Consider the following 23,792-nt stretch of genomic DNA (forward strand, 5'->3'; position numbering starts at 1 on the left):
GTTTCTGTGTTTCTGTGTTTCTTTGTTTCTTTGATTGAACTCAATTCACGCGTCTGTCATGAGAATATTGTGACGAACTTCACCTTCAACCAATTTGACTCATGGAGAGCCCCACCCCCTTGCCAGCCCGCTGCTTCCAATCAGTTTTGCCTTGCTTGACATGATGTGAGACAAAAACAGACACAAGAAGGATTTTTATACTGTACTACACCGTCACAAAACACAATCGCATTCAAACACATCAAACACACTGTCGTCGCTTCAACGCCTCTGGACTCGGCATCAAGCGAGCGCATCAACAACGACGAGCAGCTCCGCCTTGAGCAAGCGTCTGCTCATTTAGTGATCGTGGGATTGGTGGCTGGAGGCGGCCGCAGGGGCGGCATCCCCGTAAAACCAGGCCTCTTCCTGGGGAGTCATGTGCAGGACGCCGGGCGGTGGCGGGACGTTGCGCTCGTACTTTGAGCCATCGATGGCCGACGGGAAAATGTAGGGGTCTGGGTGCCTCTTGGCCTCAAACTCGGCCTCGCCAGCCTCAACCAAATCGCGGATTTTGATCTCGTTGGTCTCGGCCTTGTTCAGGTCGAAGCGCTCGCGCAGAAGGAGTGCCTCCCTCCGCCAGATCTGGCGATCGATAGCCCACGACAGCGAGTGCTTGAGCGATTGGCGGTACAGCCGTGTGACGCGCACGGCCAGTGGCAGCACTTGAGCGGGCGAAGCCATGAGTTTGGAGCTGAGGATCTGTGCAAGCCATCGGAAAAGCAAGTGAGAAAGCAACCGACAAAAACGCATAGAACAGTCCAGAGTGTCCACCAGCACCAATGCACATGAAGCAGAGGTCGAGTGGTGTGTGAGTGCAGGGCGAAAATCGCGCAGCATCTTCCATTGCGTCGCAGCAGCAGGCGCTGCTTGGACCCGCGCCAACCGCCATTCCTAGCACCGCTGAATTCCAGATTCAACATGCCAGGGATGGCAGACAGCGCAGCTCGGCAGTCCTGTCGGAGGACGGACTTGCTCGTTGGCGAAGAGCTGTGTTTGCTCTCCTTTCTTGCTTTCCCTCCTCCGCCACCGCCACCGCCACCGCCATGACTAGCGCCGGTGGATCAAGGCCAACCATGGTCGAAATTGCAGTCAGCGCAGTCGGGCAGTGCTGTCGGAGGGGCTAACGGCTTTCCCCAGCGATGTCTTTTTTTTTTTTTTCTTTTTTTCTTTTTGCTTCTCCTTCTTCGCCGTCGCGTGCGTCCAGACCATCCCACCAAATGGAATAGTCCGAGCTCAAATCCGTGAGAGTCTCGCAGTACAAGGCAAGGCGGCCGTTCGATGGATGAAGACGAGTGGCGAGCTCGAAGCAAAAGAACAAAGATCGAAAAAAAAAAAGTATATGGCAATGCAATCCCAGCAAAAAAAAAAAAAAAAAAAAAAAAAAAAAGTTTACCAAAAAGGACTGCAGTCTCCATTTCTCAGTCGCTCAGCTTGGAAATAAATTACCAGTACGCCTGACAGTTTCAGACGGAAAGTGTATGCACAAAACCGCACAAAAGGCTGCATCGGCCGGTGATACGACCTGGCCAAACGACACAAAACTCTCAGAAGCCTGCCAAGCGTTCAAACCACGCACAATTTATTGCGCCATCTGCCGAAAGGCCTACTCCCATGGAATACAGTCGCGAATGTCACGCATAAAGTGGCCAGCATTCGCAGGGCCAACCGCGGTGGCGGCTAAAAACTCGACATAGTTGCCAAGCCACAGCTCGAGGGACATGCTTGGTAATTGCAGGAGTGCTTGTAATTGGGCATTCACGAACTGGCTGACGGCCTTGTTGGAGGAAACAAGCTTTTGTGCGCGCTCCACGGCAGCCTTTTCGGCAAAACTGCAGCTGGACGGGTTGGTCTGCCAGTCATAGTCTGCAGCAGGCAGCTGCTTGGAGTCGTACAAGTGCTTGTATCGTACGTTGTAGAGTCTGTCGAGGAAGCTGTGGGCTGCTTTGGCACGACTCGTTGACGCCACATTGCGACCCGTGCTCTGAGCAAACAGCTCGCCAAGCAGACGCTGAATGACAAGCGAAATGCGAAGGGCTGGCTCTGCCGACGAAGACTGCTTCGTTTCCAGCAGGACGTGTGGTAAATCGACACCAAACACGCGCTCCATGACCTCCGTTTCATCCGAGTCAGTCCAGACATTGACCGAGAAGGACATTTCGAGCGACTCGACCATGTGAAACCACAGGGGTGGCAGGTAGAGCATATCGCCTGGCTCGAGCACAACGACCAGGCCCGTCGCTTGATGCAGCTCGGGGAAGAGAGCGACGTCAGGCGACGAGAGGTTGGCGCGGCACTGGGCGTGGTTGGGATGCAAGAAGGGGAAAACGCCAACGCGATCCCAGTCGCTCGGAGGAAACAGCACAAAGCGCTTCCGGCCACGGAGTTGAGTGAAGAAATTGTGGTAGCCGTCATAGTGGCCTGGCGTGACAGCGCCAGCCGGGCCGAGCCAAACATTGACGGACGACCGCTCGGGTCGAAGCGAGAACAACTCTTGCATGGGCTGGGTATCTCGGAAGACAGTAGCGCCGAGCTTTGTGCTTTCTCCGCTGAAATAGTACGCGGGCTGTCCGGCCTGAATTGGCTTGGTGATGATCTGTTGGGCGAGACCGAAAAACAAAACAAAAAAAAAAAACAGGTAAATGTGATGAAACAGCAGCCGCTACAATGCCCAGATGCAACGATACTCTCCTCTCGAGAACACTCAGCTTCATGCACAACAGGAACCATCAGAAACAGAGAAAGCTGAGCCGCTGATACCTGAAAAAACTCAGTCGAAGTCATTTGCACATCGTCGGCATAAGGATTGATGGGACGAGTCAAGCCCAGCTGCGCCAGCGCACGCGACGGGTCATAGTACGGACCAAAGAATCGGTTGTTATCATTCCGATAGATTCCGCGCAACCTGAAGCAATTGGAAGAGCGCGAAAATTGAGCCGCACAAAAACCAAACACACCATCCATCAAACGATTTGCACAGACGTCATTCAATAGCGGGTGCTTTTCCCCAACCTCTTGATGGCACCCTCCAGATAACTGGGAGTCCAGGATGTTCGCGCAGGCCAAGTGTCCACCACTGAATGTCTGAGCACGACGGGCAATCCGTGATTTGCGATGGTGCGGGCGAACGGAGCGCTCGGCTGCCAGTGCACAACAGGAACGGTAAAGTTCAGCATGACCGATCCCGGCACGCCATTCTCCAGCGGCACGCCCGGGCGAGTGGACTCGAGCTGGCTGGGATGCGCGAGCAATTGGAAGAGCGACTCTGCGTTGTCAGTGCCCAAGTACGCCTGGCGCAGCGCTGCAGCCAATCTTAGCATGCATCAATACATGCAGATGTGTTCCAGATCAGACAACACAGAACAGAGGAACGAGTGTGAGCGCGGACAGGCTGACTAGAGACGGGTTGAGAATTGGCGCTTGCTCAACCACGACCGTCCATCGACATCGAGGACAGATTTCAAGGCAGCACAACATCAATCATTACCGCTCGTCGTTTTGGTGGGTGGATTGGTGCTGCTGGTCGGTAGAGCCGGATTCGAGATTGTCGGTCGATGAGCGGAACAGCACCAACGCCAATCCTGCAATCGCTACTGCGACCAGCACAGAGAGAGACGTGAATACAGTATTGTTGCGCCGATGTGCTTGTTGGTGTTGCCTTTTGAGCGCTGCTTGAGCAGAAGCCGCAGCCGAGCTACTATTGGCAGCGACCGGCTTCATCCAACCTTCTGAGAAATTTGAGATGAAAGAAACAAAAACAAGAACTGGCTTTTCGACTTGATTCGGGATGCTCACAGAATGCGATCGCGCATAAGCTTCCAGGTTCGCCGTATCGTCTGGTGAACTGGTGAAGCGTCGACCAACCCCGCTACTTCTCTGCTCCGGTTGCTGACCTTTTTTGTTTGTTTGTTTGTCTGTTTGTCTGTTTGTTTGTTTGTGCGCCAGTCGCGCGCTGATAGGTTTCTCAGAGACGAAGAATCGTTGGCTGGGTTTGCGTTGCACAGTCACTGTTTAAACAATATTCAAAGCGACCAAACAACTTTCAGAGACGATCCGAACCCTTGGCACTCGCACCGCGCTCCATTCGCGCAATGCGAGATCCGAACTGGATGGCGCGCTTGGCTAGATGCGCAGCACCGGGCAATCCAAGTTCCAGGGCGACACGGCGCAACAAAATCTTCTCGCCCAAGCCCCGCGAGAGCATCATGTTTGCTTTCGTGAATATGGGGAGTGAGGAAAGCAGAGCAACGACATTTTCGTCGAGGAAGGGGATGCGCGACTCGCGACCGTGGTCGGAAATGCAACGATCGTCCCGCCCGAGATTTCGCGCCGAAATGCGCCTCACATCGAGCGCCACCTCTTCCACGAGAGCAGGCCAGCCACCGACATTGTACTTGGTTCGATGTCGTCCATACCCGGCCAGCTGCTCGTCGGCGCCCATACCGACAAGGAGGACGCGTGCGTCCGTCTGCACCACCTCGGGTGAGGCGGGTTCTGTGGCCGACGTCCAGACTCTTCCTGAGCCACGTGCTGCAAACCACAAGGCTGCGCCAATGCTCAAGTCCATGACAGTTCCAAGTGGTTGAACAAGCGAGAGGATGTGAGGGGTCATCGCCTCCAACTCTGCTCGAGGAATGTCCGCCTGAATCAAGCGAAACCGCGCTGCTGTTGTTGTTGTTGTTGTTGTTATCGATGACGCGTGGTGTGCGTGCGACTGACATTGGACAGCGGCGCAAAGAGCGGTTGGGATGGTCTCTGAAGGGACAATCCGAATCGCAGACATGAGAGCCTCGACAACAGTGCCGCTTGTGATTGCTTGGCGCAATTCTAGCAGGCTAGCGCGAGCACTGAGCCGGTCGGGCACATTGTAAATGGTGGGAGAATCACTATTTGCTGCTGCTACGGCTGCTGACCCTGCTGATGACGTTGACGAGCTGGCAGAAGCGGGTGGTTTGCTCGAAGACGAGGCTCGGGCATGGTTTTCAAAGGCAACATTGATCAAGTCAACAGGGCAGTCCGTTGGGGCAAATACATGCGCCAACGCAGCAATAACTGTGCAGTCCACACCACCAGAGAACAAGACGGCAATGCCGTGATGAGACGCAGGGACTGCACAAACACGACGCCGAACCGCCTCAGCAAGAGCCAACAGCAACTGCGCCGCAGCCGTAGAAAAGGGGAGCTTGGAGAGCTCGTTGGATACAGGCTGCGTCGTGTCGAGTTGAACTGCTGTTGGCAATACCCGATTTAATGGATAGCGGTCAAGGCTGGCCAGCAACTGCGGCTGCCAGGTCGGCGTCTGAAGCTGCATCCTATAAATGCCACGCGCTGGCACCTCTTCCCAAAAGCTGGTACTGAGCTGTGCCATGGCGTCTTGTGGCGATGGAGCCGAGTTGTCGGCCTCCTCTTCATTTCCCGTTGAGGCCGTGGCAACCGAAACCGACGTAGAGGGCCCCGCTACCGACGAGAGCATAAATTGGTCAAGATAGGTCGATGCTGCTCCATGCCACAACAAGCTTCGACGACCAAAGTAGTCTCGACCAAAGAATAGCTGGCGCGTGGGGTTCTGTGTGTGCGTTTTGAGAAGAATGTAAAGGCAATGTTTGCGTCCAAAGTGTGAGGATTGCTCAATACAATCAGCGTCGTGTTGTTTCATGGATGCCGTGTCAAGCTCCGGTACATACATGGTAAAAGACAAAGGCAAATGGGCCTTGGATTGTGGTTTGAAACATTGCTGCAACAATCTCGGCGACAGCGTCCGAAGAAAGTGGGTCTCCCACGGCTAGTCGGTTGAGCAGCTCGTCCATGACTATTTGAGTGTCATTGGAATGAACTGAAATCTGTTAATCGCGGCAGGTGCGTTCGAGTGAGTTGAGACGGCGTCGAGGTGCGCGTTGCGCGTGCCCAGCCGATGCGTACCTCTAGGCCTCCAAAGACTTCGCCATTCCATGCAAAAACGTTTCCAGAAGTGGCATCCATGAGTGGCTGGGGCGTAACGGCATCACCGCGCAAATGCAGCACAGTCGACACAACGTGCATGTCGAGGCCCGGCTGCGCATGTTCGACCACGCATTGCGTTCTGACGCTGTCTGGACCTGTGTTGTCATTCAATGCACATGTTCAGTCCAACTGTGGAGCAGCGATGATGGCGTCTGATCCGCACATCCTGGAGGCGGGCCGGATTACACCAACCTCGTCGTTCCAGTGCAGCAGTCAGTTCGACGACCACGCTTGGTGGCGGCTGATCACTCTGCGAGTTTAAAGCCAATGGAAAATCATGCATGGTGAGTTTGAGCCTTGACCCACATGGTGGTACCGCCGACGAGATGATTTCCAGGGCGAACCGACCTTTGCAAAGTAGAGCGCAATGCCGCACATTTTGTACTCAACGTAAACGACTGAGTTGCATCGTGCAATAATTCACTGTAGTTCATCCCACTGAAGAGGCATTGCATGCGGTACCAAAAGCCGCTGCTGCGTGAACTCGCTGGCAGGCTCAAAAGGCAAGATTTTGGTTGACCGATCAACATCGATGGATGGCGGCTCCACGACCCCCGAGACAGAACAGCACTAGTTACTGAATTTGCTTTCTCGGCGGCATTATCATGTCGCGTTGTTGTTGGATATTGGACAGCGGAATGTTGGGCTTGTTTTGCGTTTGCCGGCTCAGCTTGTGGTGCGGTGAAAAAAGCTTGTTCAATAAAGTGTTCGTTTGCGGCAATATTTCGACAAACCACTCACAAGACGACCGCTCGTTGAGCTGTGCGGTCAATGTTGTTAGAGTGTGTATTTGTGAGTGCTTGCAACGGAGGGGGGGGGCGTATCCAGACCCAAAACGATCAAAATCCGTTTTGTTCAATGTGTCAAATGTGACAAGTTTGATGAGAAGATTGCTTTCGACGGCGCTTTGTTCGTCGAGTTTGATGGGGTGGACTGGTCTGCTCTCCGCTGTGCCTCGTCATCTCACTCATCCGAACGGCTGATCGACTGGCTTTGTCGTGATAAAATCGGGGCCGAGTCATTTTGCGGCGAAAGTCCTCGCTCGCTGTTTATGGACGTTGTGCGATTAACGTCTGTCCGGGTTTTTCTCCCCGAGCATGGCCGATTCAAGTCGTTGGGAGCACCAGCAGCGTGCAACCAGGCACACTTGGTCCATCCTCCTTGACACCTTGCAGGCAGCTCGTCCTCGCTCTTCTCATCCCAGCTGCACATCACCTTTAACCTTTTTCAAAAGTCATAGCTTTCGTGAGTTATTGACAATTTGACATGTTTTTAAACTTTTTTGGCTTTTTTTTTTTTTTTCAAAGCTTCGGGTTTCCTGATTTCCAATTTCTGTTTTGAGATTTGGGGAGGTTTTTTCCTACGACGCGTCTTCATCCAAACATTGGCCTTCCACGTTGCATCGCTCGCCAGCATTGCACATCATCGGCGACAACACCTCGCTCACACGACACCAATAGGCAAAAAATGCAATATAAAAAAAAAACTATTCCAGTCTTTTGATTTTTTTTTTTTTTTTTTTGTTTTGTACTCGCTCTTTTGTTCGTCCTGAGTTGGGCGTTTCTCTTCCCGCGCTGTTCGACCGTGCCACTCGCAAAAGCGGCATCTGAGAGTTCTCTGATTGCACCGTCGTGTAGAGGAAGAGCGACCCGAAGGCAGCACTCATGAGCGCACGGGGCGCCAAGCGTCGACGAGACGCACGAGAGGACGATGACGACCGGGGCAGTGGCGCCAGTCATGTCGCTGACGGTGCACCGCGCAGCGATCCGTCAGACGCACAGCACGACGAACCGTCGGAGCACAGCAGTGCTGCGCACCCTGGGCACGCGCGTGCCGAGCTTGACGGCGCGATGGCGAGCGATGATGCGAATCACACCGCCGAGGCGTCTGCTGCGCCGACCGCCGTCCCTCCAAATCCGCAGCATCATCCAGCGTCAGCGCCCCCGGAACGGCATCAGCGCAAGCGTGCGCGTGCAGCAGAACGCGGGATATCCAACAATGGTGAGGTGGAAGCACAACGAAAAACCCAAACGGCCAACATCCTTTTTTTTTTGCTTTTTTTTTTTTTTTTTTTTTTTTTTTGTGGCACGCGAGTTTTTGTCATTGATGCGTTTCAAGCCGTGGGGTTTGTGTTGTTGTTGTGGGCGCTGGTGACCGGGCTCGTGCCCTCTTGCACTCTCGCTGGTTTCACTTGCTCGCTATTGGGGAGCCTCTCGGGGCAGCAGCTGCGTCGTGGCCTGTGAGCATGGACAGCGAGCAACAAGCAAAATTCGTCAACAGAACCAACGACTTGATATGCAATTGTCCCGATTGAAAGGAAAGAAAAAAATGACAAAAATGACGGGCGTCTCGCTGGACATTGGCAAAGGAGTGGTGGGGTGGAGAGACAGCAAGAGCATGCCGCCGTGAAACAGCGAAGGGTCTTGTGGGAGCGGGTTGCGACAAGGAGGGGTGGGGCGGGGGGAACGGGTGCGCACAACGCTGCTCAAAGCTGCAGGATTGGCTCGTTTCGGCGATGTGCCCAGTGTTCTGCCTCCACTTTCAGCCTGGTCCTCTCGAGCTACCAGCGCTTGTCTCGGTCTGGGTTTGGTTTGGGGCTAGGCATCGTTTGGTAGCGGGAGGGGGGGCACAGCAGCGACAGATCCACACCATGTTTTTTAATTTCATTCCTATCGAAAAGCTCTCATGACGAAGCTTGTGGAAAGCTAGCAAGCTTTGAAAAGTGCCAGCTATCTGGAATGCAGGTGGGGGAAGGTGGGAGGCGGCAGCGGAGGAAGGCGAGCCAATCAAGGCAGATAGGAGGTGATGCCAGTTTTCTTTGTTGCTTTGACGCGTGCTTTTTTTGTTTTTGTTTTCCTGGCTGTCTTGCCGGTGAGAGGTCGAAGCAAAAGCCAAACACGCGACAAACAAGGCAGACGGGCAACTGTCCCTCAATGCCGAGACAAAATGCACCGATGCCGATGGATAAAACCATCTCGATTCGGGAGTTTTTCTTGTGACTCACACGACATTTTTTTTTCGTTTCATTTTTTTTTTTTTTGCTTTTTTTCTTTTTGGATTCTTTTGAAAACCGTTTTCTTCTTTTTTTTCTTTTTTTTTTTTTTGTTCTTTTCTTTCTTTTGTTGTTGGCTTTGGTCGCAGCTGCTTTGAAGCGAGCCATAATGCGCAAAGGTTGTGGGTTAACTGACATGGCAGCTTTGGCATCTTTGTTGGCCGAGGGATCAAAGAGGGGGTTGGGGAAATGCGCAAGGGGCGTGTTTGAGAAACGCATGGAGCAGACCCCTCCCTCCCCCCATTCTCGCTTCCCTCTGCCGATCTCCCTCGTGTTGAAGCGGGCACGTCTGTGAAGCGTTTTCCTCGTTCTCTTTAATGATGGTGGCATAGCAGCTCGCTGCGATTCGAGCGCGACAATCCCATCATTGTTGCAACGCATCGAATTTATCGATTGGCAATCCTCTTGTCCCCCTCCCCTTTCGTCTTTGCTGTGCAGTGTCTTTTTTTTCCTATTTTGCGGTGCATCGATCTGCGATGGCACAAACCGACAACCGATGGTGCTAGGATGGGCCCTCTGGCGAGATCAACAGGAACACCGTTCTGCCCTCGATCTCGTTGTTGGCACTGGCTTTTTTTTTTTTTTTTTTTTTTTTTTTTGATCGGTTTTTCCTCCTGTCATTCGCTTGTCATCCTTTTCTTCTCTTTTTTTTTTCCGTTACTCTATTGCGTCGTCTTCATCCATTTTGGTCGCAATTCACTGGGAGACGAGTTCAGAGCACAGGGTGTGTTGCACCATCGCAGTCATTTTTTCCCACAGCAGCAGTATGTGCGTTGTTTGGGTTGATGTTTGCGGGGAAAACAACCTAAACTCGCGCGATTTCTTTTTGTACTTTTGTTCTCTCGACTTTTCCAACGCGCTTGACACGCTCGTTGCAAAACAAACACCAAAAAAAAATTGCATGACACCTTGCTCGCCATCTCTTTGCCATCGTCGATGGCTTGCTCTGATTGCATGCGTGGCTTTTGACGCGGTTGTGTTTCGTTCCTATTTTTGCTGACCTGCCACCCTGTGTTGTTTTTTGTTGTTGGGGTTTTTTTTTTCTTTTTTTCAACCTCTCTTGGAACAGACCTGACGTCGACGCATTCAGCAGAGAGGTCGGTGGCTCAGTGGTCTGAATTTTCACATTCATCGGCGTCCGATCCGCGCAGCTCAAGTAGCAGCGGGGTGAGTTCGAAACGTACCGTGCTGATTGAATACCCGAGACCCAAAATGTCGCAAGCCCCGCCTCCCATTGCAGAGACTGCTGCTGCTGCCGCCGCCGCCGCCGCTGCAGCATCATCACAATCATCACAGTTCTCATCGCTATCAAGACCGACATTTGACACGTCAAGACTAACTCATGTCGGCGTTGTTGAAGGAGCGGCTGCAAGCATGCACCAACCTACAACCAGCCCCTCTCCAAGTATTCACCCTACAATTCTCCACCCTACAAGCATCCACCACCCTACTAGTATTCACGCGACAAGTATTCACCCGACAAGCATCCACCACCCTCCAAGTATCCACCCAGCGAGTATTCCACCCCCGGACACTAGCGCCGCCGCCGCCGTCGATCACCAGAACGCATCAGACTCGCCTTTTGCAAACATGACTCAGTTGGCATCTGCAGCCGCTGCTGTTGCCGCGGGAGACGCGCTTGCGCGGCATCGCATTGCGGCCGAAGCTGCGGCCGAACAACATTCCGAGAGCTTGGAGAATGCTGCCCATCTTCACCACGACAACCGATCATCCACGACCGGAAGCAAGCGCGCCTACCGCTACGAATCGCACAACGCTATCGAAAAGCGTCGCCGCGACCGCATCAATGCGAGTCTGGACGCTCTGTCGCGGCTCATGCCCCCGCACAACCGAGGCAAGCGACTCGATAAAGCCGTGGTGCTCGAATACACTGTCAACTATGTGCGGCAACTGGAGGAACGGGTTGCTGCCCTGGAACGCGCTGCAGCGGCTCCATCAGCGACCGTATCGGTCGTCCATACACCAGTCCCTCTCGCCTCCAAGACTGGTGGTCCAATCACCCCAATCGCGCCTATCACCACCACCACCACCACGAGCACCGCCGCCGTGACCACTCCTGCACCCTCCGCCATTGTCCCTGTGACCTCAATCGCTCCTATGTCGACCACGGTTGCCTCTTCTGCCGCCGTGGTGCACGATGATGCAAGGTCGGATGCCGTGTCGGTAGCTTCCATCCCTGCAACCCTCGTTCAGCAAAACCATGTGGCCGAGCTCAATCCTGCCCGACCCGCTTCGTCCCAAAGTCAGACGTCTGCGTCGATCTATTCGCAAGCGCCACCGCTAATTGTTGTGCCACACCGAACACCTGTGCCACCTGTGCCACCTGTGCGTGGTGTAGAGTTGATGACCAGCAACACGGCTATCCACTTCCGAACAGGGCCGCACTTGCCATCTCACCCAGCCGACTTAACTCCCCCGTCGTCGGCGCACTTTCCAACAGGTATACCTTATACCAACACGGAACCTCACCAGGAAACCCACTCGGCCTCTTCTTCGGAGCCAGGTGTAACCTCGGGCTCCTCTTCCAAATTGACGGCACAGTGGACGATAGATGACGTCTTTTTATGGCTCGATGCAATTGGCTTGGCCAATTACAAGGATTTGTTTGCGCGGAGCTTGTGCCGCACGGCCACGCTCAAGCCCAACAGCTATTCGCACGCTGACATTGTATTCGCCGTCCGCGAAGTACCCAACCAAATGCATCGGGAGTGCATGCTGATCAGTCTCCGAAACAAGCCCGGGCTATCACAAAGCGACGGGAGCGCCAATGCGTTTACCTCGGCCCAGCTGGTCACGGTGCATCCACCAAAGGGTCTTCCCAAGGTGCAGTCCCTCGTGGCTGTTCATTCACATGATCCACTCCAGTCGCCTCTCCTGCAGCAAACAGCGTCGGCTACCAGCACCGGCATGCAAACAGCCGCATCCGAGTCGACTGGCTCATCGTCGAGCTCGATTCCAACGCCCGGGGAGGTTGGCCGCAACATTGGCCTTCCATTCAGTCCAACAGAGGCTGCAGCTCAAGGCCTCAACATGATGCCAGTGGCCACCACTGCTGTCCAAGCGCCGCCATCCGCCTCGCACCATGGGAAAATCCCCTCCGACGCCCACTACCAGCCTTTAATCTTCGTTCCATCCAGCAACTCGTCTGTCGCCTCGAACTCGACCGCACGCGAAATTGGCTATCCCTATCCGTATGCTTTTGGTTCAATGCCCCCTACTATGGCGCTGCCCTACGCTGTCCAAAGTGGCGAGGCTCAGCGCATGGCATCATCGGCGTTGAACCCGCAGCCTGCCGCGAGGCAGGGGGAGCGATGGATGTACAACGTGTCTGCGTTCTCCCCTCGACCCACCCCACACCTTGTTTCGACGTCTCCTGGAACGGTGTACCACACCCAGCCGCATGAGCAGCCAGTGATGCTTCCACCTTCTGTAATGCACCATTCTCAGCCGTCGGGCGTTCAGATGCAACAACAACCAGCGCACATGCTTCCACCAATCCAGCCGCAACACCTAGTCTTGCAACAGCACCTCATTCCCCTACCTGCCCACGTGCGGTTTCCTCTGCAACAAGTGCCCTACATTCCGTCCAACTTTGAGCCGAAGGATGCTCAATCGCCCAGTGTTGTCGCGACTCAGCCCCAGCAGCAGCAGCAGCAGCAGCAGCAGCAGCAACAAACGCCGTACTTGTGATCAAGATTTGCGTTTTGGGGGCACGCACCAAAGGAGTGTGGGGTTTTTTTCGGAATCTCTTAATCATTGTTTTGGTAAAAATTAATTTAATTTTCTTTTTTGTTTGTTTGTTTGTTTGTTTGTTTGTTTGTTGTTTTGGACGGGTTTTGTGTGTGTGTGTGTGTGTGTGTGAAAGACAGCGAAGGGGGAAGGTTCAATGAGCCCTGAATGACCCCCTTCGAATTGGGGCAAGTGTGTTGTTGTTCCTTGGTTGGCTTGGTTGGTTTAATTATTTGCACAGACCGGCTGCGCACCCGCTCTGCAAAACAGCAACAACAACGACAACAACTACTACAACAAAGAATGCACTCAGACCTCAGTCGTGCTGGTCGCCTTGGAAGCGACAGCCGGACCCACTAGTCGCTCGGAGAAGGTGGTGAGAGACTTTGATCCGCGCACCTCGGCCGTCAACAAGGGCAGCTTGATGACGTGGAAATCCTCGTACAGATCGGCAATCTGGTCGAGGTACTTGCCTTGCAGTTTGACACGGGCATCGCACAACGTGCAATCAGCGACTATGATGATTCCACAGATCAACGCAGAAAGAAGCGATCAGTTGCAAGACACAAAACCAGTGCAATTTCCAAAAAGGAAATCCAAGTGCAAAAACCGTACCCGACTGCTCCACCAGCTGGTTGACAATAATGTTGTGGACATCGATTCCGAAACCGGTGAGCTCCTGGATCAGCCGCTCCGTCTCATAAAGCGAGAGGAACTCGGCAATGCAAACGCAAACAAACGTCGTGCGTGCAGGATCCTTGAACTGGTCTTGGACACGTTGAGTCAGGAGCTTGAGCTGCTCGAGTCGCGGAACCAAGTTGTTGATGCCGAGAAGCTCGCTTCGGCCAAGCATGGATGTGACCTGGTGTTGACACGATTAGTCACATGTATTCACCACCGTCTTTGGGAGGGGGAAAAGAGGGCGGCACTGTTCAACAAATGTATGCTATGCACTCCTTACGCTCGAAATCATGGGAGCAAAACGGTTCATGGCACCAATCGCGGCGGTGAGGCCCTTGTCGATGGCCACCGGCAGCGAGAGCAAACGCAGGGTATGGCCAGTCGGCGCCGTGTCAAACACAACCACCGAGTACTCTGTGTTGTCCAAGTGGCTGCAGCGAAAAGCACGCAGCACCACGCATGCATGCGCATTTGTCATTTGTGTGTGAGCAACCCGACGCCCAAACGCCCTCGCCCTGTTTTCTACATACACAGCACACACCCCACACACTTACTTCATCATTTCGGCAAAGCTCAAGGCCTCGTCAATGCCGGGAATGCTTCCAAGCAGCTCGTGGATTTGCTCGCTCGTCTCGCTTCCGCCTGATTTCGCATTAGAATACATTTGACGTGTCAGTGACTGGCTTGGATGTGGTGTGTCACTCTCACTTGGGCCCCCCCCCTCCCTCTCGCCCGAAACAAAACAAAAAAACACCACGACCAAACACACAAGTCCTAGTGCAGTCGAGGTTGACGATGATGACGATGATGATGTGGATGATCACCATTCGAGCAACAACGCAATCGTGCGAACGCATTGGAAGGCAGTTTCTTTGCTTTTTGGCCGAGTGTCCCGCTTACCAAGCATCTTGTTGACCATCGTGATATCCTTGGCATCGAGCTCGCAGACGTAGAGGTTTGAAAACCCGTTGGCAAGCGAGGGCTCCTTTGAGAACTTTTGGCCGAACGCGTCCGACAGGTTGTGCGCGGGATCGGTCGAGACGAGGAGGACGCTTTGGCGCACCTTGGCCAGCTGGATGGCAATGCTCGAGCTGGGTGGTGGGTGATGAAACATCCGAAGAGTGAGGGACGACCAGCAGCAGCAGCAGCAGCAGCAAGGACAGGAATCGGGAAAAGCGAGATCTCCAACAAAAACAATGAAAAAAAGCAAAACAAAAGCGATACGCGAGTTCACCACGCGGCCTAGCTTTTGGTAGGCGTTGCAGGCTGGCCGATGAGCTCGTCCGTTACTTTTTTTCTCTTTTACCTGCATGTTGTCTTGCCAACGCCGCCTTTGCCGCCAACAAAGATCCAGCGAAGCGAGTTCTGGTCGAGCAGGTTGCGGATGGATGGCTCAAATTCAGAGTGCGCCATGGTGCGTATGCAGAGTTGTAAATAGGACGAATGAAATCAAAACAAGACTGAACTTGAATTTCCAAAATGGGCATGCATCTCAGTCGACACAAAGTACAAACTACTGGCCAAAAGAACCATCCAGCTCCATCAGCGAACGAAAGAGCAAAAACGCGACACGAACACACTCAGGGCAAGAGCAAACTGTGAAGACTGCTGACGGCGGGTGTCACGGACTGGAGCTCCTTGAAGGCAAACATGCTCTGCTCGGTGAGGTGCGTCACAACAGGGGCGCGTGCCTCGAGGGGCAAGGCGGCCTCGGCCTGGTTGATGGCAGCAATGCAAAGCCGTCCATCTTCATCGTTGGTCAATTCGGACTTGCCAACAACCATCACCGTGCACTTCCGTCGTTGGGAAGACGGCACGAGATACTGCTTGACAAATGCCAAGACTTCGTGCGGGGTAATGGTTTGCAACTCGGCAGACTCACGCTCGAGGCGGTCGTACAGGTAGTCGCGGTCTGCCACCTCGTTCCAGTTGCGATCCACCTCTTCCGTCAGAGACATGACCTGCTGTAGCTTGTTGGAAATCAGAGCAGCCCGGTGGGACTCAAAGTTCGCACACATTTCGGCATCGTGCTTGGCAGACGCAGGAGCGCCGTCGTTCTTGCCGCTGGCGGATGCGTCGGTGTCAGATGCATCGTCATCCTCCTCCTCGTCGTCGTTGTCGTCGTCGTCGTCATCGTCGTCGTCGTCGTCGCTCTCGGTGGGTTGTGCTTTCGCAGAATCGACCTTGCTGGAAGTAGACTTTGCCGCTTTTGCGCCGCTCGCGCGTCCTGCTCCGACTTTGACGTGGCTGCGCGTCGAGGCAGCCGACGTCCGGACAGCGGAGGCCAGTGGTTTGCGAGTAGTCGTTGCCGCGCCGCTTCGGGCGGGGCTGCCACGCTTGGTGGCAATGCGCTTCACACCCTTGCTGGCGGCGCGAGCTGGAGCGACGGACGTGATCACCGGGCGAGGATTGTACTTGGCGTCCCAGCCGCGCACCGCCCCTTCCAATTGCGGAAGATAAACCTCGCGGATGAACGTTTCAACGCGCGAGTCAATGTGCGCGACGGTAAACTTGCTCGACTGGGCTTGCACCTGAAACCCAAACCCTGTGATGCCGCCAGTGTACCTGCAGCAGCAGCTCACGTCGTAGCCGAGCTGCTCTTTTGTGCGCAGGACATCGAAACACGGCTCCTCCATCAGGCATTCGAGCAGGACGGAGACGGTGACTTCGCGGAAGGGCAAGCTCGCGCACTGGTAGTAGACCTCCACCACCGAGTTGTCGTCATTCGGGTTTTGGCCACGCGTACGCAAATAAATAGAGCCCGGCGGGAGCACTGTTGTGCAGTCTTGAGGGAAGTCGCGAGGCGTCATTCGAGCAGGGATGGCTGGGATCGTGGCAGCTGCAGCTGCAGCTGCATGCGCCGTCTGCTCCAGATTGGCAGACGCTGGTGACTGGGAGCAGTCCATGCCGCTTGTCGTGCTGCTCGAGGGCGTCGCAGGGGAGACGGCTCGTACGGGATGCAGCGCCTCGCGATAGGAGGCCATCAGAGCTAGGGCCTGGTTGCAATTCATGTTGCCCTGGACAAGAACGTCGCAGAAAATGCGAGCCAAGCTGGCCGTAATATGATCACGCAGCTCGGTCAATGTCACGGCCGCCACAGTGTCGTCGTGCGTGGAGGACAATCCCGGTCGACCGAACGAAGCAACGTGTTCCGCCTCCACTTGCTCGTTGCGAGCATTGCGGGACATGAGCACCGTCTCGGCAGCACCGCCTTCAAGATGCAGCACACGTTCGGCAATGGTGAAGCGCCTCTGCTGCAAAAGGTCGAGTCGGAGCGTGCGAGCAAGCTTGTCCGGCTTGATGGAGGCGTTCTGATACCTCCGGAGCATGCGGTTGCGTGCGAGCTCAAAGTCTTCGTCGCGAATGCTCATGCCGACATTGGCAATGCATTGGATCAGTCGCTCAAAGAGAACAGGCAGCTTGTGGCTGAAACCAGTGACCTTGAGGAAGAGTCCCTGACGGACGTGCTGCAACGAGAACGACACTTCTGCCACATCTGCAGCATAGCTAAATTGCTTGGTGATGGTGTCCAGCACAGTGACGTGCAAGTCGGTGAGCACGACTTGACGAGCAGTCTGGTTGAACCCGGGCCCAGTGATGTGCATGTAAACGGAGGCGCGGGGGAGGCCAAAGACCGTGTCGCGACGGTGCCACAGATTCCAAAGCGCCGTTTGCGAAATAAGCACGGGGTAAAGGGGAGGGCGCGGCTGGTCGACGGGCTGCGACTGTCCGTCAACATCCATGCTGGTGACGCAGCTCGGCTCGTTCTTGCTGGTCGAGCCAGCTGGACTGGACACAGCCGTGGGTGGCACGACAGTGGTTGTCGCTGCTTGAGCAGCCCGTGCAGTGGCCAAATGAGCGGCAGCTTGGGTCGATGGGAGCAGTCGCGACGGAAGATGTTGCATGTAGTCGGCAGCGCGGACCTGGACCTGGTTCTCATCGCCAGTGACGAGGTTGAAGTCTGTTGCAATGAATGCGTTGGCTGGCGGCAGGAAGAAGGATGGATGTCGACCGCAGTTGGACCACTGCTCAATCCAAGCTTCAGGGAGCGGGCGGGTCGTGTAGGGCAGCTTAAACCACGGCTCAATGCTTTCAAATTGCGTGTCAACTCGAGTCTCGCCCTCCGCTGCCGGAGCTCCACCAGCGTGGCCACCGTGAAACAGCTGTGCAAAGTGCGCCGCACGATTGGACAGGATGAAGATGCGAGCAGTTTGTGGTGCGAGCATGTCCAGGATGGAGTTGATGGCGGCAGGATCAAAGTCAAAGTAGAGGTCTGACCCGCACACCACGTCCTCCTCTGGAAAGTACTGCATGTTGCCAGAGAGCATCTCGACATAGTCGATCGGCTCGATGGGCTCGCCAAACCGGAAGGACATGGCGGCAATTGCTTGCTGCTCGGCAAACAGTCGCTGCAGAGGCCCTTCGTCACGCAACAGCTGCAGGTACTGGAAAATGAAGAGCAAAATCTCGGGAATGTGCTCGACGCCAGAGTCTGTGAGAACCACCGTGCAATCAAACGTGTAAAAGGACGAGTTGGCTTCGTACCCAGTACCACCGTTGCCGGCATACAAGGCAGACGCCCAGCCAAGCTGCGTCAGCTGGGAATATATGCTACCAGGGCCTTCGTGGCCGACCAGCTCGGAAATGTAATAGAGCGGCTTGGCCCGGTAGGCGTGAGAAAGCGGTGGGAGCAGCCAGGTGAGGTTGAGCTCATGCAGCTGCTTGATGGGCTCGGCATAGGACACGGTGCAGAAGGTTTCCGGGGTGAATGCGTCCCAAGGACCGCCAAACGGCGGTGGGGAGCCGAGCAGCGACGCGTGGGCGTGCATCGGCGCGAGCACAGGCAGTCCCAGACCGGCAGCGTGAGCATCCTCTGCATTGCCGTTCTCAGGAAGCGGGAGCTGAAGAGCGGCGGCCAAGGGAGCGTAGGCCTCCATCGGCGATGGCGGAATGGCAGCAAAAATCTCTCGCACCCAGCCTTCCATCGTGTCAAGCGATGCCTGTCCGAGCAAGCACAGCCGCATCACGCCAGCATGGTAGTGCTTCTTGTGGAAGGCGACAAGCTGCTCGCGCACGTCAATGCCCTGGGAGACGGGCATCTCAAGGAGGCTTTTGGCGTTGCCCCAGCTAAACTGGCTGACGGGGTGACCCGAGCGACCGGCGCTGCACAAAAATTGGAGCTTTCGCGAGCTGTCGCTTGATTCGGCCATGGCAAACTCAGTGTCGACGGCGTTGCGCTCACGCTCCATCGTGTCGGCCTTCATGAGCGGCTGCACGAAAAACTGGGCGAAAATGTCCAGCGCCGTGTGGAAGTGCTCGGGCCCGATATCAAACTGAAAGATGGTGTTTTCGCACTCGGTGCTGGCATTGTCCGAGCCGCCATTCTTGCGGATGAAGGCGTCAAAGGCGTTTTCGTCTGGAAACCGCTCCGAGCCCATAAACAGCATGTGTTCGAGAAAGTGCGCGAGACCTTGCACCTCTGGCGGATCGCTAAAGCTGCCAACGCCGACGCACATGGCAGCTGCGGACTGTGTTTTTGTTTTTTGTTTTTGTTTTTTGGGAGCAGAACGGACGAGTTGCCGCACAATCAAACCATGGACAAAGGTCGAAAAGGTGAGAGCTTTTCTCGAAACGCATGCGTCAAACCATCCACCGCGCCTGACATTCATACCCGTCGCTTTGCTTCCTGTGCGTCTGTGTCTCCTGTTTTTCGTCGGCGATGGTGACCAGCTGACTCTTCGTCACTGTCTTCTTGGCGTTCCTCGGGTTCGTCTTGGTCCTCGTCCTCGTCCTCGCTGTCTTGATCGTCGTCGTCGTCGTCGTCGTCGTCACTGCTTGAGCCGCTTTGGCCTTCATCCGACTCTGTTTCAAACTCGTCATCATCATCGTCGCCATCGTCATCGACTTGCATCATCGCTGTGCCCTGGGGATCAGAAGAGGAGGCCGTTGTTGCTGGCTTGGCGCGCTTGCCTGGATCTGCGGAGACCGCCGAGCTGCTTCCCGGCGCACCAGCACCACTGGCAGCATCAGCATTACCATTCGCAGCAGTAGGTGAAGCACCAGAGGCGGCAGGAGCTCCGTGCGGGTCGTGGATGAGCAGCGCCACGAGGCCGTTTGGAAGCCGAATCGTTCTGCAAGGCAAAGAGTTGATGGGAAGGGAGGCGGAGACGGGGGAGGAGGTGGCGGTGAGATTGAAGCTCAGACAACGCAAAGCTTAGAAGAGAGAGAGAGAGAGAAGGATGAGGGGGGGAAAGTGTTGCGTGTTACCTGTAATCGTATGGATCGCTGGCAGACTTGACCGTGCAAGCTGAGACGGACAATGGTCCACCTGGCAACCTCAGCATTTGCATATGCAGGACAGAATAAAAGAAATTGAATAATAAAAATGAATGAGCTTGTGGAAGGGAAGGGAAGGGAAGGGAAGGGAAGGGAATGGGGGGCAAAAAACATCAGAACCAGCGCACAACGGCTTGCTCAATCATGGTGAAAACAATCGAAGAGACTTGAATTTTAGGAGGGGGGAGGGGAGGGGAGGGGAAACATTGGTATATTACAAGAAAAATGGGATGATGCGCTACAATGATAGGCAACAAACAAAATGGCGGGAAACAACAGTCTGAATGAACACGGAGGCAAGCTAGAGCTAGGTGTGCTAGCGCCCCCACAGTACGACAAGCGATAATAGACGGAGGTGGCAAAGAGTCCAACACGGGAGGCCACGCACATCCAAATCTCCAAGGCGCCTGCACCGAGGAAATTTGGGGAAGCATTGGCCCACAGCAGGGGAATCCACCACCACCATAAAAAACAAAACAGGCGACGGCTGAAGGGAACAGGCAAAAAAATGACACAACCAGGATACGAATCACGGAAATCGCTAGAAGGCAGGCAGGCAGGCAGACAGACAGGCAGGCAGAATACAGAAGAAACAGGAGTCGCCATTGAGCAAACTTTTGTGTGGGTCGCTTTACATCAGCACTGGCTGGTTGATCGAGGGCACCAGCTTGGTCGATGTCGCAAGGAACTCGGCAAGCTGACGAGCAAGCCGAGCATTCTCCTCGGTGAGGAACTCGACCTTGGCCTCGAGGTTGCCAATGTACTGCTTCTTGCGCTTGCGGCAGTCGCGGGCGGACTGGCGGTTCTTCTCGAGCTTGGCCACCTTGCTTTCGTCAGACGAGTCGTGCTCGGTGCTCGACAGGGTGGCAGCGTCACTTGCATCGGCATCGTGCTGCGACGCCGAGTCAGCGTCGGGACGCGCGTACGGGTGCGGGTGTCGTCGGCTCAAGGCTGCAGCGCTGGGTGCAGAGCCACTGGCACGGCGGACGCGACGCTTGCGCTTGGCAGCCTGAAAGTCGGAGCCATGCCAATCGTCGTCGTCATCGTCGCGGCGGCTGTCGGCGACCGAGCTGTGCGAGTCGTCCGATTCGCACTTGACGCTCGAGGGCAGGAACACGCCGCCGAGCAGCGTGGGCATTGAGCCCTGGAGCTTTGAGTCAGTGGTGGCAGGATCCGCGAGGTGCGGGAGCAGGTAGTTGGAGGGGGCTCCAGCAGCGTTGGACAACTCAATCGCCGGAGTGAGCTTGTACTTGTGGTACGGCTGCTTCTTTGGCACAAAGTCGGCAGGGACTTCGGTAGCCTGAAGTTGCTGCGCCAGCGGCTCAATGGCATCCTCGAGGGTCAACGCAGCCTCCATCTGATAGGGATTCTGGACCATCGCAGGGAAGGGCAGTCCCACATCGTACCGACGCACCGAGGCGGCATGCACCTGCTGAGAAGGCTGCTGCTGTTGCTGCGGTAGCAGAAGCGATTGTTGCGACAGCTGGAGCTGTTGGTACTGCTGCAGCGGCTGGAAGAATTGCGGCGGGGACAGGTCGTACTTTTCGGGCAAGTGCGGCGGCGAGCTGGCGTCGACAGCGGACAGCTCGACGAAGGCTGGCGAGCGGGCATACTGGAGCGAGCCCAGGTTGGACGAGTCAGTCGTGATGGTCGGTGTGGTGGCAATCAAGCTGGAAATCATGCTAATTTCCTTGAGCAGGTCTGGCGTTGAGATGGATGGAAAGTCAAAGGCGGCTTCGGCCATCATTTCTACCTTCATTGTTGGATGAGTGTGGTGGTGGTGGTTTGAAGGAGTTGTGGGTTGTTGAAGAAGCGTCGCAAGGAATCAGGCAGAGTTGGTTTTGCTACTCGGAGTTGTTGGTCACGAGAGTCGAGACAAAAAGCAAGTCGAGGCTTTGCGGGGAGAGGGGGGAAGAAAATGTAAAACCGGGTTTTGGCCTTATGGCGGCGTTCTTTGTGAGCTTGTCAAAGGCTTCGTTTAGGGTTGTGCTGTCAAACACGACTGCACAGACAGACAGACACAAGGAGAGAGACAGACGGAGGATGGTGTGAGTGACAAGCAAAAACAGGGCAACAGTTGTGACGGGGGGGCGATAAGAGGCGTACACAATCTTGGATTGAAATGAAAACTTTCAACAAAAAAAAAAAAAAGACTGGGCTGAGAAAACCCAAATCCAGCCAAACCACAAAACCACAAAATACCGCGAGCCAGAACCGAAAAAAAAAAAACGAGAAGGGCGCGACGGTGACGCGACAGCCGAACTCGAGTGGCCATTTCTGTTGTTTTTGGTTTTTCACTTTTTGTTTTGTAGAGAGGGAAAGAGTGTGGGCAGAAAGGGCACGGAAACGCGAATAAAACCGAAGCGCGCCACAGCCCTTTCTTTCTTTTTGTTCTTTCCCAATGTCTCCTTTTCTTTCCGCCCATTGTGATTTTTTTTTTCGTTTTTTCCCACGAGGCACAAACACTGTGTTGCGTGTGAAATGCTACGTTAGATCTATGCTTTTTTTCTGGTTCAGAAGGGTAACACAAAACAAAAACGGATTTGAAGCGTAGCATCGGAACTTTTTGCGTTTTCGATTGGTTTTTTTTTTTTTCTTTTTTGCCACTGCAACGCTGTCGAGCATTCCCATGAATTAGGGTACCGAGACCGCGAAGTCGACGAGAAAGTTGCAGATGAGCAGGGCGAAAAATTGGCATGAGATTCCACGGCTGCAAAACCCGCTCAGCCCATGTGAGGCGCGAGGGATTCGCACTCGTCAAAGAACAAGCCCAGCGCGAGCCTGTGAAATTTTCGGCTGACTGAAACGGGTTTTTCCCGTGTTTTGTGCTTTGTTTCTGGTTTTTCTTTTACACTCAATGTCGCACGCTTGATAACTTTGCTGCATAATAATACTGTCGTTGTTTGTTAAAACGTGAATGATGGAAGGACATTGTGGACGGAATTAAAACGTGCAACAAGAAAGACAAAAAAAAAAGGCAAAGAAAAACGAAGGGAAAGAAAAAAGAAAGAACGCCGCGATCCTTTTTTGAACTTTTTTTCCCGATTTCTTCTCTCTTTTTTTTCCGTTCCGTGCAGCCAAGAGAGCGCCATATCAAATACACAAGGGCATTCTGAACCCGTCCACAAGACCATAGCATGCGAATGAATGTGTTCTGCCACTTCTCTCTCTTTCTCCTGCAAAATCGATGCAAATCGCTGAGAATCGCCTTTTCCGATTTCAAACCCGATGCTTGCTCTCACGAGCCTCCCTCCTCACCTCTGCCTCCACTGTGGGTTGTGTATAGTGTCATGCATTCAATGACTCGATCGTTGCTCAATGCAACCCTCACGATCGGCGGGAATGCGGGGGAAAACCAACAACTCACCAAAGCAAAAAATATAGACTGAACCTTCCCGCCCTCTTTCTTTTACTTTAACTTTTTTTCTTCTTCTTCTTCTTCTTTTTTCTCTCTTCTTCTTCCTAGCTTTGCCTTCTGGCACGCCATCCACGAATGCGCAAGCGCTGTGGGGCATAGAACGTGCAGTCGCAAAATCACAAGACCCGAAGCAGCATTTTTCATGCCGCGGCACGCGCCTCATCGGGGACAGCACCCGATTGACACTGCGATCGGTCCCGAAGATCAAGATCGATAGTGTATGATTTTTTTTTTGTTCGGGTTCAAAAACCAATTATTTTTGTGTCACTTTTTGTATGGCTTCCGAATTTAAAAACCCCATTACAGTTACGAAAAAGAATGTCCCCGAAACCTGAAAAATCAATGCGGTCATGGAATTTAAAACGCCCGCGCGGTTTTTTTTTTTTTTTTGTTTGTTTTTTTGTTTGTTTGTTTGTTGCCAACCCTCCAAGCAGGTTGGTCATCGTGCTCTTCACCCCTTTTCACCTTCAAGGAGGCGGGTTGAGCGCATCCCTACACCGAACTCTGCCAGCCATG

The 23,792-nt window shown here is 54.3% G+C and overlaps 8 protein-coding genes across 8 annotated transcripts; 1 reads left to right on the forward strand and 7 right to left on the reverse strand.

The window, feature by feature from the left end:
• Window positions 1-179: 179 nt before the first annotated feature.
• CAOG_03621 (NADH dehydrogenase 1 beta subcomplex subunit 9) lies at window positions 180-1,478 on the reverse strand. The gene is made up of 2 exons (XM_004363292.2): window positions 1,436-1,478; window positions 180-741 (listed from the first exon to the last, which is right to left on the reverse strand). The coding sequence occupies exon 2, from the start codon at window positions 721-723 to the stop codon at window positions 340-342; it is 384 nt and encodes a 127-aa protein (XP_004363349.1). The 5' UTR covers window positions 724-741; window positions 1,436-1,478; the 3' UTR covers window positions 180-339.
• A 129-nt stretch (window positions 1,479-1,607) lies between these two features.
• On the reverse strand, window positions 1,608-3,788 carry CAOG_03622 (hypothetical protein). The gene is made up of 4 exons (XM_004363293.2): window positions 3,527-3,788; window positions 3,052-3,351; window positions 2,800-2,944; window positions 1,608-2,635 (listed from the first exon to the last, which is right to left on the reverse strand). The coding sequence occupies exons 1-4, from the start codon at window positions 3,757-3,759 to the stop codon at window positions 1,646-1,648; spliced, it is 1,668 nt and encodes a 555-aa protein (XP_004363350.2). The 5' UTR covers window positions 3,760-3,788; the 3' UTR covers window positions 1,608-1,645.
• Window positions 3,789-4,023: 235 nt separating this feature from the next.
• Window positions 4,024-6,463, reverse strand: CAOG_03623 (hypothetical protein). Its single transcript, XM_004363294.2, has 5 exons — window positions 6,388-6,463; window positions 6,232-6,289; window positions 5,959-6,134; window positions 5,724-5,879; window positions 4,024-5,605 (listed from the first exon to the last, which is right to left on the reverse strand). The coding sequence occupies exons 1-5, from the start codon at window positions 6,415-6,417 to the stop codon at window positions 4,082-4,084; spliced, it is 1,944 nt and encodes a 647-aa protein (XP_004363351.1). The 5' UTR covers window positions 6,418-6,463; the 3' UTR covers window positions 4,024-4,081.
• Window positions 6,464-7,553: 1,090 nt separating this feature from the next.
• On the forward strand, window positions 7,554-12,802 carry CAOG_08727 (hypothetical protein; the record flags this gene model as incomplete). The annotated part of the gene is made up of 2 exons (XM_011272045.1): window positions 7,554-8,040; window positions 10,161-12,802. The coding sequence occupies exons 1-2, from the start codon at window positions 7,704-7,706 to the stop codon at window positions 12,800-12,802; spliced, it is 2,979 nt and encodes a 992-aa protein (XP_011270347.1). The 5' UTR covers window positions 7,554-7,703.
• Window positions 12,803-13,052: 250 nt separating this feature from the next.
• CAOG_03626 (arsenical pump-driving ATPase) lies at window positions 13,053-14,972 on the reverse strand. Its single transcript, XM_004363297.2, has 6 exons — window positions 14,829-14,972; window positions 14,423-14,613; window positions 14,077-14,164; window positions 13,803-13,953; window positions 13,457-13,703; window positions 13,053-13,356 (listed from the first exon to the last, which is right to left on the reverse strand). The coding sequence occupies exons 1-6, from the start codon at window positions 14,933-14,935 to the stop codon at window positions 13,151-13,153; spliced, it is 990 nt and encodes a 329-aa protein (XP_004363354.1). The 5' UTR covers window positions 14,936-14,972; the 3' UTR covers window positions 13,053-13,150.
• A 30-nt stretch (window positions 14,973-15,002) lies between these two features.
• Window positions 15,003-19,891, reverse strand: CAOG_03627 (nardilysin). The gene is made up of 3 exons (XM_004363298.2): window positions 19,790-19,891; window positions 19,194-19,653; window positions 15,003-19,050 (listed from the first exon to the last, which is right to left on the reverse strand). The coding sequence occupies exons 1-3, from the start codon at window positions 19,870-19,872 to the stop codon at window positions 15,103-15,105; spliced, it is 4,491 nt and encodes a 1,496-aa protein (XP_004363355.2). The 5' UTR covers window positions 19,873-19,891; the 3' UTR covers window positions 15,003-15,102.
• A 160-nt stretch (window positions 19,892-20,051) lies between these two features.
• CAOG_03628 (hypothetical protein) lies at window positions 20,052-22,002 on the reverse strand. Its single transcript, XM_004363299.2, has 2 exons — window positions 21,965-22,002; window positions 20,052-21,860 (listed from the first exon to the last, which is right to left on the reverse strand). Exon 2 carries the CDS (start codon window positions 21,615-21,617, stop codon window positions 20,490-20,492), a length of 1,128 nt encoding a protein of 375 aa, XP_004363356.1. The 5' UTR covers window positions 21,618-21,860; window positions 21,965-22,002; the 3' UTR covers window positions 20,052-20,489.
• Window positions 22,003-22,031: 29 nt separating this feature from the next.
• On the reverse strand, window positions 22,032-22,556 carry CAOG_08728 (hypothetical protein; the record flags this gene model as incomplete). The annotated part of the gene is made up of 1 exon (XM_011272046.1): window positions 22,032-22,556. A coding segment is annotated over one exon (525 nt), but the record flags the coding sequence as incomplete, so codon positions are not given.
• Window positions 22,557-23,792: the final 1,236 nt, after the last annotated feature.

Source organism: Capsaspora owczarzaki (assembly GCF_000151315.2).
Source record: "Capsaspora owczarzaki ATCC 30864 unplaced genomic scaffold supercont2.5, whole genome shotgun sequence".
Taxonomy (NCBI): Eukaryota; class Filasterea; order Ministeriida; family Capsasporidae; genus Capsaspora; species Capsaspora owczarzaki.

Bases quoted from the DNA above. Each gene is read 5' to 3' on its own strand.
- CAOG_03621 (XM_004363292.2), bottom strand. From the start codon at position 723: ATGGCTTCGCCCGCTCAAGTGCTGCCACTGGCCGTGCGCGTCACACGG.
- CAOG_03622 (XM_004363293.2), bottom strand. From the start codon at position 3,759: ATGAAGCCGGTCGCTGCCAATAGTAGCTCGGCTGCGGCTTCTGCTCAA. The intron at 2,945-3,051 runs GTTGGGGAAAAG...CAATTGCTTCAG, and splicing joins CTGGAGGGTGCCATCAAGAG to GTTGCGCGGAATCTATCGGA. The intron at 2,636-2,799 runs GTATCAGCGGCT...CTCGCCCAACAG, and splicing joins CTTCGACTGAGTTTTTTCAG to ATCATCACCAAGCCAATTCA.
- CAOG_03623 (XM_004363294.2), bottom strand. From the start codon at position 6,417: ATGTGCGGCATTGCGCTCTACTTTGCAAAG. The intron at 6,290-6,387 runs GTCGGTTCGCCC...TTAAACTCGCAG, and splicing joins TTGCGCTCTACTTTGCAAAG to AGTGATCAGCCGCCACCAAG. The intron at 6,135-6,231 runs GTTGGTGTAATC...ATGACAACACAG, and splicing joins TGCTGCACTGGAACGACGAG to GTCCAGACAGCGTCAGAACG.
- CAOG_03626 (XM_004363297.2), bottom strand. From the start codon at position 14,935: ATGGCGCACTCTGAATTTGAGCCATCCATCCGCAACCTGCTCGACCAG. The intron at 14,614-14,828 runs GTAAAAGAGAAA...CCCACCACCCAG, and splicing joins GTTGGCAAGACAACATGCAG to CTCGAGCATTGCCATCCAGC. The intron at 13,704-13,802 runs GTAAGGAGTGCA...TGTCAACACCAG, and splicing joins TTGCTCCCATGATTTCGAGC to GTCACATCCATGCTTGGCCG.
- CAOG_03627 (XM_004363298.2), bottom strand. From the start codon at position 19,872: ATGCAAATGCTGAGGTTGCCAGGTGGACCATTGTCCGTCTCAGCTTGC. The intron at 19,654-19,789 runs GTAACACGCAAC...TTTGCCTTGCAG, and splicing joins AGCGATCCATACGATTACAG to AACGATTCGGCTTCCAAACG. The intron at 19,051-19,193 runs GTATGAATGTCA...ACAAAAACACAG, and splicing joins CACAGGAAGCAAAGCGACGG to TCCGCAGCTGCCATGTGCGT.
- CAOG_03628 (XM_004363299.2), bottom strand. From the start codon at position 21,617: ATGAAGGTAGAAATGATGGCCGAAGCCGCCTTTGACTTTCCATCCATC.